Genomic DNA, 12568 nt, shown 5'->3' with positions numbered 1-12568 from the left:
GGGAGACAGACAGGTAATCAGGTAGACAGGCAGACAGGAGATTGGGAAACAGGCCGACAGACGGGGAGACAGGGAGACAGGCAGGCAGGGAGACAGGAAACAGACAGGCAGACAGTCAGGCAGGGAGACAGGAAACAGACAGGCAGACAGTCAGGCAGGGAGACAGGAAACAGACAGGCAGACAGGGAAACAGGCAGACAGGAAGATAGACAGGGAAACAGGCAGGCGGATAGACAGGTAGAGAGGCAGGCAGGCAGGCAGGCAGGCAGGGAAACAGGCAGACAGGAAGATAGACAAGCAGGGAGACAGGCAGGAAGGAAGGCATGAAGACAGGCAGGCAGGCAGACAGGTAGAGAAGCGGGCAGGCAGGGAGACAGGCATGGAGGGGAAGCCTTGGATGAGGGACAACTGAGTGTCGTCACACCACAACTATGTCAGTGGGCTAAACCCCTGCGTTGCGCTCACCACCACACGCATGGACACACATGCACATTACACACTAACACACTAACACAGAGAGAGGGAGAGGAAGAAAGAGAGAGAGAGAGAGATGTAGATGAACAGAGAGAGAGGATAAGAGAGGATAAGAATGAGAGAGAAAACAACAACGCACACACACGCACACACACAGAAAGTTGGACAGGAAATGCCTACGACAGCGCGCTCTCTCATCCCAGAAGGAGGCTAATATGATAAGACACCACATAAACAAGATTAATAGCGTCTCGCTAGCAACAGGTTCACCCAAAATAGCGCTGGCTACGTAGCTATAGCCTTATCGGCCCCGAGGAGACAAAGACATGCCACAGTACTCTGTAGTCTGTCCCGTGTAGAGTACTGCCCGTTCTGACTCCTGCTAGCAAACTAGCCCAGTAGGCTACGCTACAATAAGCTGCGTTGTCACTCAGGTTGCAGGTTCAGTGGGGCAGTTTCAAACTCAGTTACAATTACATCACACTTAGCTGAGAGTTGTTTGAGTTTAATAATCTCTTCCTCACTACTGTATCCTGCTGTTAATCACAAGTAATTTACTTAACTTTATAGGTTTTTTTCCCCCTTGGGACACAGCTGATATTTCCTAGGGCAAGGCAAATGCAATGGCTATGTTGCAGCAAATGTGTCTCACCAACATTAAAGGTGCACTGCAGGATGGTGGCCAGAGTAGGTATTGCAACTATGCTGCTCGTTGAAACTGTGTTGTCTACTGCCACATTTTTTCAAATCTTTTCATGAATATTTACAAAATAATAAACTAATATTTACTACAAGTATGCCCAAAGTACAGTAAGTTATGAGTTAACACACACACATACACACATACAGTACAAACATACTGTACACACTGGCTCTCATTCTCTCTCTCCCTGATTCTCTCTTACTCTCTCTTTCTCTGTCCGCCACTAACCCAACACACACTCCCCTCCCGTCCCCTCCCCACACACACTCATCCCTCGTTGGCAGAGGCTGGGCCCATGACACACTGTCTAAGAAATGGCTGACTGCTCCTATTCCTTTGAAGCGGCCGGCCGGGCGGGCGGGAGGCAGGGGAGCCGGGGCCGAGGGGGTTGGGCAGGGTGGGGATGGTGGTGTGTGGGAGGTGGAGGGTGAGGGAAGGGAAGGGGGCCATGCAGGGGTGCAGGCAGACGTTTGCAGCACTTGCTGGTGAACAAACACAGATGGGGGGGGGGGGTGGTTGGGGCGTTTGAGGTGGTGAGGGGTTCAGGTGCGGGGTTCAGGGGGTGTGGTGTGGTGTAGTGTGGTGTGGTGTAGTGTGGAGTGGTGTGGTGTGCTGTGGTGTAGTGTGCTGTGGTGTAGTGTGCTGTGTGTAGTGTAGTGTGGTGTAGTGTGGTGTGGTGTGGTGTGGTGTTGTGAGGTTAGGGTGTAGTGTGGTGTGGTGTAGTGTGGAGTGGTGTGGTGGTGTGGTGTTGTGAGGTTAGGGTGTAGTGTAGTGTGGTGTAGTGTGGAGTGGTGTGGTGGTGTGGTGTTGTGAGGTTAGGGTGTAGTGTAGTGTGGTGTAGTGTGGAGTGGTGTGGTGTGGTTGGGGTGTTGTGTAATGTATTGTACTGTAGTGTGGTGCCGTGTGGTGTGGTGATGTGGGGAGGTTCGGGCGCTAGCTAGGCCGCTGACTGCTGAATGTGCGCGGTGGTGTTGTGTAATGTAGTGTAATGTGGTGTGGTGTGGTGTGTTGTGGCGTGGGGAGGTTCGGTCGCTAGCTAGGCCGCTGACTGCTGAATGTGCGCGGTGGCATGACGCTAATGTACTGTGCGCGGTGGCGTGACGCTAATGTAGTGTGCGCGGTGGCGTGACGCTAACGCGGCCGGACAGCTGGTGACGCGGGCCTTTTGGAGGAGCTGAGCCGCCACCGACCTGCCAACAATGGGCCGGCTCTGATGTGCGGCACAGGGGCTCTGGTGTGCTGTTAAAACTGTTAAAACCGTCTCTCCACGCAGGGCACGACCTGGCCAGCTCCCGACACACACACCATCCCCATCCCCATCCCCATCCCCATCCCCAGCTCCAGCCCCAGCTCCCGTCACACACACCATCCCCATCCCCATCCCCAGCTCCCGTCAAACACACCATCCCCATCCCCATCCCCATCCCCATCCTCATCCCCATCCCCATCCTCATCCCCATCCCCAGCTCCAGACCGCACCATCCCCATCCCCATCCCCAGCTCCAGACCGCCCCATCCCCATGCCCATCACCATCCCATCCCCATCCCCAGCTCCCACCACACCATCCTCATCCCTATCCCCATCCCCATCCCCATCCCCATCCCCAGGCCAAGCCCCATTCCCCATCGCCATCCCCATCCCCATCCCCATCCCCTCAGCCATCCCCATCCTCAGCCATCCCCATCCCCATCCCCATCCTCAGCCATCCCAATCCCCATCCCCATCCCCATCCCTATCTCATCATACCAGACCATCCCCATCCCCAGCTCCAGACTGCCCCATCCCCATCATCCCAAGCCCAGCTCCAGACCACACCATCCCCATCCCCATCCCATCTCCCGACACACCATCCCCATCCCCATCCCCATCCCCAGCTCCAGACTGCACCATCCCCATCCCCAGCCGATCCCCATGCCCATCACCATCCCATCCCCATCCCCATCCCCAGCTCCCACCACACCATCCCCATCCCCATCCCCATCATCCCAAGCCTAGCTCCAGACCGCACCATCCCCATCCCCATCATACCAGACCATCCCCAGCCCTAGCCACACCATCCCTAGCCCAGCTCTGCTACAGACACACTGGGCTGTCTTGAACTGATTCCCCATGACATCACACCAGACCATCACATCACATCACGTCACGTCACATCACGTCACGTCACGTCACGTCACGTCACGTCACATCACATCACATCACATCACATCACATCACATCACATCACATCACATCACATCACCCCTAGCCAGGCCGTGCCCTCCTAGTGACGCAACACCTTCAGCGTTGCTACCAGTCAGGTCAAGAGAAATGCAAGTACTTTCTCAGTTCCCGAAAAATCAGGAACTCCTCCCACTTTGTTGGGAAGCAAACAACCATTAGTAGACCAAGGGAGGTGGGTCAACCATGTCTGTTTGGGAAATGTTAATTGTTATGCTCTTGGTCAGACCAAGTCTCGAAGATATTTGAAAGTCAATGAGAATCAGGCTATCCCATCTCAGCCCAGTCCCATCCCAGCCCAGTCCCATCCCAGCCCCATCCTCACCCCAGCCCCATCCCATCCCCATCCCAGCCCCAGCCCATCCCCATCCCCATCCCATCCCAGCCCCATCCTCACCCCAGCCCCATCCCATCCCAGTCCCATCCCAGCCCCATCCTCACCCCATCCCAGCCCAGCCCCATCCCCAGCCCCATCCCATCTCAGCCCAGTCCCATCCCAGCCCAGCCCCATCCCAGCCCCATCCTCACCCCACCCCCATCCCATCCCCATCCCATCCCCATCCCAGCCCAGTCCCATCCCAGCCCCATCCTCACCCCAGCCCCATCCCATCCCCATCCCAGCCCCAGCCCATCCCCATCCCCATCCTCAGCCCAGTCCATCCCCAGCCCAGCCCAGCCCAGCCCATCCCATCCCATCCCATCCTCAGCCCAGTCCCATCCCATCCCATCCCATCCTCAGCCCAGTCCCAGCCCAGTCCCATCCCAGTCCCAGCCCAGTCCCATCCCATCCCATCCTCAGCCCAGTCCCAGCCCAGTCCCATCCCAGTCCCAGCCCAGTCCCATCCCATCCCAGTTACAGACCCTGTGGACTGAACTCAGCAGATGACCCAAAGCTCCAACAGCGAGCTACCTAAATATCTACTGTTACGCCCCCCTGTTCTCCTCTTGAGCAGGCCAACTAGATTCACCTGGCCTTATCAGAGGGCTTACTCTTTTCAGGTGGATAGGCGGGGATAAAAGGGAGCCCCATGTCTGGGAGGGTCTCTCTCTCCTTTTTGGCCTCCCCCCCGTTTCGGACATTTTTCTTTTACACACACACACACACACACACACACACACACACACACACACACACACACACACACACACTTTTTCTTTTCGTTCTAAGACCCGCACGCATCTAGGATCATTTACCCCAAGACGTTATTGCTTGAAAGAAAATAAAATCTTGATTCAAACGAGAAACTTTGTTTGCCTCTTTCATGTTGCGCCAGCCACGAGCCGGGCGTAACACTACGAACCTGACAAGGTCAATCGCCCCGTCCCATACCACCAGCTCCATCGCATCACACCCCATCCCCACCAGCCCCTCAGAGAGACAGGCAGGTAGACAGGCAAGTACGCACACAGGCAGACAGACAGACAAGACAGACCGAGAAAGAGAGACAAGTCAGACAGAGAAAGAGAATAGCTCTTCCTGCTGCATGCAGTGTTGCCAGATTGGGCTGTTTCCCTCCCAATTGGGCTGGTTAGGATGACCGTGTGCGGGTAAAAATCGCATTTAGCAGAAAAACCCGGCCAATTTTTGCTATAGAAATCAATAGAATTGGGCGAGATTTTGTGCTTCTAGGCGGGTTTTGAGCATTGTTTGGGCTGGAAATCATCAGCCTCATCTGGCAACAATGGCTGCATGGCTGTTGTGAGCGCCTGGCTTGCATAGCAATGTGTTGATAACAGGCCGACTTAGAGTCCGGTGGGGTGCGACTACGCACCTGCGTCCAGGGCCAGATTACCTCACAGGTTAGATATGGCTGAAGCCTAGGGGGCCCCCACCTAACAGGGCCCCCCCATCCGATTGACCAAAAGTTAAAAATTTACATGAGATGGTGACACAATTGTGACAAGATGTGATTTGGGAAATTTAATCTCTTGTGTGTCAAACTTGTTAATAATCATCTCCACACTTGGCCGGCATGTTATGCTTCATTCCTAGCTTGTAATTATGACACTGTCTATTCAATTGTGTTGCAAAAACTGTGCCTTCTGAGGGGGCCCACAACTGAGTGTAGCCTAGGGGCCCCAGGCCATGTTAATCCGACTCAGTCTGCTTCTTGTCTCGTTCCCTGCTTCTCTGCACGTCCCCTCTTGGACCACAGGACGGCTGGCTGGCCTTCTACTGTCAGACAGCAATCACCAAAATAAATGGTCTGGCACAGACCATAGATAAATAAATAAAATAAAAATAATATAAATAAAATAAATCCCATACTTCTAAATGGATACCTGTGGGTCTGCAATCAGAGAGCAGTATTCTACAACAGTCTAGCTGTATAAACCAATCTGCAGCACTCGAAAGACATGGAAATAGTGGCTTGCCAATTATGTTGCTCTGAACAGCACACACGGCTGAGGAGAAGAGGTCCAGCAGAGCTGGGGGAAGTCATCAGAAAACACCAGTGATATGACTATAGTATAGTATATCCTCTGACAAGTGGTCATAGCTCTTGTAAAACAAAGGAGTTAAGCACTCCGCACCTATAAATTAACAATCCGGGGCCACCAGAGCAGGACTAAATCGCCTTTCGACAAGTAAAAGGGTAATTCCTCGCGCTTCTGCTTTATCATCTGGTGCATTGACGGGAGAGAGGCAGGAAATCTTCACTTGAGTCATGTTGATAAATAATAAAAAATACAAAGAATTAGCCTACATCTGTGCTGCTCCCGTGTTCACCTTTCTGCAAGTGTCTGTAGCTGTTGGGAGGACTAAATACCAAATGACTAACTAACTAACTACTACCTACTAACTACCACACTTGGCAGTGCATGGACGATACTACTCGATAATTGCTATGTTCAGTTTTCCTCCATCTGTTTCTCTGGTCAGTCTCCTCATGTCAGACAGAGAGGCTCAAAACATTTCCAAAACATTCCCAAAACATTCCCAAAATATTCCCAAAATATTCCCAAAACATTCCCAAAATATTCCCAAAATACCCGTATTGGTGCAGTTCTGTAATTCTTTCTTCCTGCACTGCTTTCTTCAAAGTCCCCTTGATTTGTTCAATAGATGTAGAGGTGCTTCATTGGCCATTAATTACAGATTAGGATGGCAGTCTTTGATCTACCATCTAACGCACATGAAATTACAGAGCACCCAGCATCTATAGATCAGACGAAATGATTTAGAATTTACCTTTACCTTTTATTTATAGACATTAGTGGTGTGGATTGGCACTGCCCTCGCGATCCGATTCGATCACGATTCGGGAGGTAGCGATTCGATTCGATGCGATTCAATCCGATCCGATTCAATTCTACAATGCATTGCAATGCATTACATTTCTACTGAAAGCAAAGCAAATGTTTCATCAGTCATGATGAGGCAATACGAGTGGTCAGATACTGAGCAACAATTTATTGGCTGTTTTCTGTATCAGTCTGGATCATTCTTGCAATGCTTTGAAGTATTCTTATTTAATTTAACATTCATTTGCTCCCGAAATATCCACGGAAGTAATTGAAACTTGAAAAAATTGCCGCATCGATTCTGGAACTTGCCGCATTGAATTGGATCGTCCATGCCCCGCATTGGATTGGATCGCAGAATCGATCATTGTTGACACCACTAATAGACATGGCTGCAAACTAAAGTCACAGTAATTGTCAGTGTTGGAGCCATTTTGCCAACTTTTGTGTTTTCTAAACTCTTGAGTCATTATTTGCATATTGTGAATGTGAATTACTGATATTTATGTTTTTTGATAAAGCTATTTGATATTTTGGCTATTTATTTTGTGTTTGAGACTGTTTTGCACAATGAGCAGCTCTGTTTGACCTATCTTGAGTGACGTGTCTTGTTTTTTCCAAAGATTTTTTTTGATCTTTTTCAACTTCAGTTGATAGGACAGTGTGAGAGGTGGACAGGAAGTGAATTGGGAGAGAGACGGGGAGGGGTCGGCAAAGGACCCGGGCCGGGAATCGAACCCGGGTCAGCCGCATGGCAGGCGAGTGCCCTACCGGTTGGCCACGGCAGGGCCTTGAGTGACATGTCTAATTGCTTTAGATGACGTTTCATAAAAGGGACTCACTCAGATGGAAGAGCGGAAGAGGACAACAGTTTATGCCAACCGTGTAAAGTGGAATCTTCGAAAAGAGCCTTTTTTGTTTGTAGTATCTTGTGAGTTTACGGAACCTTTTAGTTTAGTTGGAATGTGAGTAAATAAATAAGACTTCATTTTTTCTACAACACGCATTGGACAAAGGTTTTATTAGCTCGGGAGGAGGTGGCTGCGAAGTCGCCCCTACAATCAGCATGGATCAGATGGGATTTGAACCTACAACATTCCGAATCACACGCCACACAAAAAAACTAAAAAATCTATGCAGTCTCAAACTCCCTCAGTCAATTAGGCCTTCTGGAGGCTGCCAGACAGTCGTTCCACAGAAACGTCAGTACATTGTTCAATGTTAAAATACCCAGCATCAACCCCAGAGTAAGTATGTAGAAGTATGTAGAATGTAGTGTGTAGAGTATGTAGAATAAGCACGTAGAAGTTGGACAATTTTAAACTTGAATATCTAAGTGTTTCACTAAAACTGCAACATTTATTGTGGGGAAGAAACCCACACTACCACACTCTCCCCTGACCCCCTGAAAAAAACTGCAACTAAAGACCAAACCAAAAAACTACAATCAATCCCAGCATGCCTCAAGGTGTCCCTGTGTCAGGTGAGGTTACTACTCACCCCCTTGTAGACGTGACCAAGTTGTGTCTACAAGGTGTCGAATTGGTCATTCTAGACTAACACACAGTTTTTTGTTAATTGGAGATGCACCCCCTCTTTGTAATTTTTGTTGTAGCCCCCTATCTATTAAGCATATTTTAACTCGCTCTGTGCTGACAATGAAAAGGCAGCACTATCAAGAAAGATACTGTTTTTGATATTTTTAATAAACTTTAAAGGTTTTGAACTTTTTAGAATGTATTGATGTTAAAAAACGTATGTAATCTCTTTATTTATGTGGTTGTTAGTTTTGTAAATGTGATATGATGTTTTTTCTATATGTATTGGTCATGATATACGTAGTAGCCATAGCTGCTGAAATGGCAATAAATGTAAACAATCAATCAATCAATCAATCACTCACCCCCTTGTCGATGCTGCCGGTCTGGCAAAGCGTGCCCTCGGCGGCCGGGATGCTGTTGGTCACACATCGGTTACTCCTGCTCAGACACCACAGCTCTCTACACACTTCCTAGGAAAGAAGGCAGACGGGAGTTGGTCAGAATACAACCGCCAAAATATGATGAAACATGGTAAAGTATAATACCTAAATACAGTATAACAGAATACTGAACCCCTACATCTCCTAGGAAAGAAGGCAGACGGGAGTTGGTCAGAATACAACCGCCACATAGAACAAAACACCGAAATACAACCGCCACATAGAACAAAACACCGAAATACAACCGCCACATAGGACAAAACACCGAAATACAACCGCCAAATACAACAAAACAGGAAAAGTAAAATCAGAATACAACCTCCAAACACAGTATGACCAGAATTACAGAATACAAAACCCCAACATCGCCTAGGACACAAGGCAGACGGCAGTTGGTCAGAATACAACTGCCAAATATGACAAAACATGAAAAAGTATAATAAGTCATTTATAAGTAGTCCTAATAAGTCTCAAACTGGTGGAAGAGCGGGAGAGATGGAGAATTTAACTCGGACCAAGATAGCCCAAATGACCTTCCTTTGTAAACTACTTTGTAAACTACTTTTCTAGAGCTCCTCAGTTCTCCATGCCTCCCGGTGAGTCAGGCTCTTGAAATGAGACTCAGTGGAGCAGCTCCTTGGGAATACCATGGTGTGCCGAATTCTTCATATTTTATTTATTATGAATGTAATCTCCACAACGGCCCCATGTCATATACACTCCTGAGAAACGACTGAGACTTCGGTGACCACATTTCCTTTCAGTAAATAAAGTCAAATGTCAGTGCGTTCAACAACAAACAAAAAACACAAGGTCCACTTCTCCATGTCTCTATGGCCTGCACCAGAGGTGGACTTTCCATTCGGCAAACCCAGGCAATTGCCAAGGGCCTGGGGCCCAGACCAAATCTGTCCTCCATTTGGGGGCCCAACTGTCACACCAGTAGCGTTAAACAAACACACAAACATAGGCTGCATCTTAATTTGTCATTTACATAAAGTAGTCAAATATATATATATATATATATGAGACAAAACACAAAAATAGCACCTAAACACAGCATTTTATGTCTATATAATGACTTTTGAGGGCCCAATGCTTATTTTTCGCCTAGGGCCCCAAAATGGCTACATCGGCCCCTGTCTGCGACCAGTTTCCCCGCGGCGGGACAGTGTGAAGCAGGCAACAACAACAATGCACACAGGACAGGACAGGAAAAGCAGCAGACAAAACAAAGAATCTAAAGAACTGGTAAACAAGTTACCTCAGTCCTCCTCCTCTTGCATACATGAACACTCACACACACACAGACACACACACGCATGCACGCTCGCACACGGACGCACACAAACACACATGCATTCACACGCACACACACACAGGCGCACGCACGCACGCACGCACGCACGCACGCACACACACACACACACACACATACTATGGTGCTGACCACAATATAAGTGTGTGTGTGTTTACGTCTGTTCGCATGTTAATGTTCGTGCCGTGCGGTACGGTACGGCCGGCACGTTCAGCTCTGCACAACATTTGCATTAGATTTCCTGTTAAAGCGAACAGGATCCTTTTAACAAGACGGCACTTCAAAAGAAGAGCACAAGACAAGCACCTAGCGTAGCGGGGAGAACATCCATGACCCTCACAACCCCATCACCACAGAGAGAGAGAGAGAGAGAGAGAGAGAGAGAGAGAGAGAGAGAGAGAGAGAGAGAGAGAGAGAGAGAGAGAGAGAGAGAGAGCAAGGGAGAGAGATGCAGAAGAGAGAGAGATATGGAGACACAGAGAGAGAATGAAACAGAGAAAGATAAAGAGATCAAGAAACAGAGAAAGAGAGGAGAGGGAAAAGAGAGGAGAGGTACAGAGATCCAGAGAAGGGGAGGGAGAGAGAGAGAGAGAGAGAGAGAGAGAGAGAGAGAGAGAGAGAGAGAGAGAGAGAGAGAGAGAGAGAGAGAGAGAGAGAGAGAGAGAAGGGGACAGAGAGAGAGAGAAGGGGACAGAGAGAGAGAGAAAGAAGGAGAAAGAGTGAGAGACAGGAGAAGGAGAGAGAGAGAGAGAAAGAGAGGGAGAGGGAGAGACAGACAGAGAGAGAGACAGAGAGAGAGAGAGAGAGAGAGAGACAGAGAGAGACAGACAGAGAGAGACAGACAGACAGACAGACAGACAGAGGAAGGAGGCAGAGAGGAGAGGCAGAGAGAGAGAGAGGGAGAGAGAAGGAGAGACAAATAATTACATATAGAGAGAAGGAGTGAGAGAGAGAGAAGGAGAGAGAGAGACAGAGAGAGAGAGAGAGAGAGAGAGAGAGAGAGAGAGAGAGAGAGAGAGAGAGAGAGAAAAGGAGAGCGTGTGAGAGACAGAGGAAGGAGGCAGGGAGGAGAGGCAGAGAGAAGGAGAGAGAGAAGGAGAGACAGAAAGAGATAGAGAAAGATAAAGAGATCAAAAAATAGAGAAAGAGAGGAGAGGGAAAAGAGAGGAGAGGTACAGAGATTCAGAGAAGGGGAGAGACAGAGAGAGAAAGAGAGAGAGAGAGAGAGAGAGAGAGAGAGAGAGAGAGAGAGAGAGAGAGAGAGAGAGAGAGAGAGTGTGTGAGAGAGAGAGTGAGAGAGAGAGAAAGAGAGAGAGAGGGGAGTGAGAGAGAGAGAGAGAGAAAGAGAGAGAGAGAGAGAGAAAGAGAGAGAGAGAGAAAGAGAGAGAGAGAGAGGGAGAGAAAGAGAAAGAGAGGCAGAGAGAGAGAGAAAGAGTTATGGCGGCCGGTCCAGGTCTGACCTCCAGGTCTTCTGCAATCTGGGCAGAGCAGAGCAGCTGTTTCCAATGAGGGGCTCGCGAGTTGCTCCGGCTCACTCACACTCCAGTTCGGGCTGCTGCTCAGGCCCATTCACAATATCAATACCTCCACGGCCAGCAGAGACGGGCCCTGGGCAGGAACGTGACTGCCTTTGGCGCTGACGGATTTAAGCGAAAGTGAAAAGACAGCGGGTCGCAATAAAAAAAATGTTAAAAAAAAAAAAAAAAACTCCCTCCTGGCACTCCTGAAAGGGTCATGTACAGAGGTTCATGCTAAGAATTCTGGGATATCTGTGAGGGAGTTTTTGGGGGTACATGAAGACGTCGGCATGCATACGATCAATCATGTATTTATCATAGTAAGCATATGGGCTCTAACCCGAACTATCCTCCAATGCAGCGCAGCGGCCATCCAACAATGTGTCACTGCCATAGAGCCTTCTAGACTCAGCTCCTGGACCACAGCCTCGCTTCAGATTAGTATGCACTTCCTCGAAAACACACAGTGTCTGTCTGTCTGTCTGTCTGTCTCTCTCTCTCTCTCTGTCGATCTCTCCTGTCTCTCTCTCTCTCTTTCCCTCCCTCCCTTTCTCTCTCTCTCTCTCGTTCGCTCTATCTGTTTCGGTTTCTGCCTCTCTCTCTTTCAGTGTCTCTCTCTCTCTCCGCAGCATCACTTGCGTCTGCAAATCAGTTTTTTTAGTCCTCATTACTAGATTACCGCAGGGAAAACCGGAGCGGGCCGGGCTGGGCCGAGCTAGGCTCTTAAAGAGACCTGGAGAGCCTCAGCAGCAGGCAGCCAATCTGGTCCGGTCCGGACCAGTCAGGGCAGAGCTTGCCGCTACCGAACGGCATCGAGTCCAGCGGCGCCGCCACCGTCGCATGCATTTCCTGAATTGAATCATTAACGAGTATTTTGGGGTTTCTTGGAGGGGAAGAATGGCATGCGGCATGCGCGGTGGCCTGGTGGTGGTAGCAACAAGTGGCCCCACAGGAGCAGACAGATCAACTCTTCTCTTCCAGGTTGCGGAGGGCCCAGGAGAGCCAAGCCACAACCCCAGAAACCAGCAGAGAGAGAGGGGGAGAGGAGGAGAGAGAGAGGGGGAGAGGAGGAGAGAGGGTGGGGGGTTAAGGAGAGAGAGAGAGAGGG

The 12568-nt window shown here is 49.5% G+C and overlaps 1 protein-coding gene across 1 annotated transcript in view; it reads right to left on the bottom strand.

The window, feature by feature from the left end:
* The window catches only part of adamts6 (ADAM metallopeptidase with thrombospondin type 1 motif, 6), a 161417-nt gene that overhangs the window by 72032 nt on the left and 76817 nt on the right, over positions 1-12568 (bottom strand). The window contains exon 11 of the mRNA XM_063212425.1: positions 8548-8655. Within this exon, the coding sequence (XP_063068495.1) occupies positions 8548-8655 (108 nt within the window). The remainder of the gene's footprint in view (positions 1-8547; positions 8656-12568) is intronic.

The sequence above is a fragment of the Engraulis encrasicolus genome, chromosome 12, assembly GCF_034702125.1.
Source record: "Engraulis encrasicolus isolate BLACKSEA-1 chromosome 12, IST_EnEncr_1.0, whole genome shotgun sequence".
Lineage (NCBI taxonomy): Eukaryota > Metazoa > Chordata > Actinopteri > Clupeiformes > Engraulidae > Engraulis > Engraulis encrasicolus.
The sequence above is the reverse complement of the archived record's forward strand: the minus strand, read 5'-3'. Positions and strand labels throughout refer to the sequence as shown.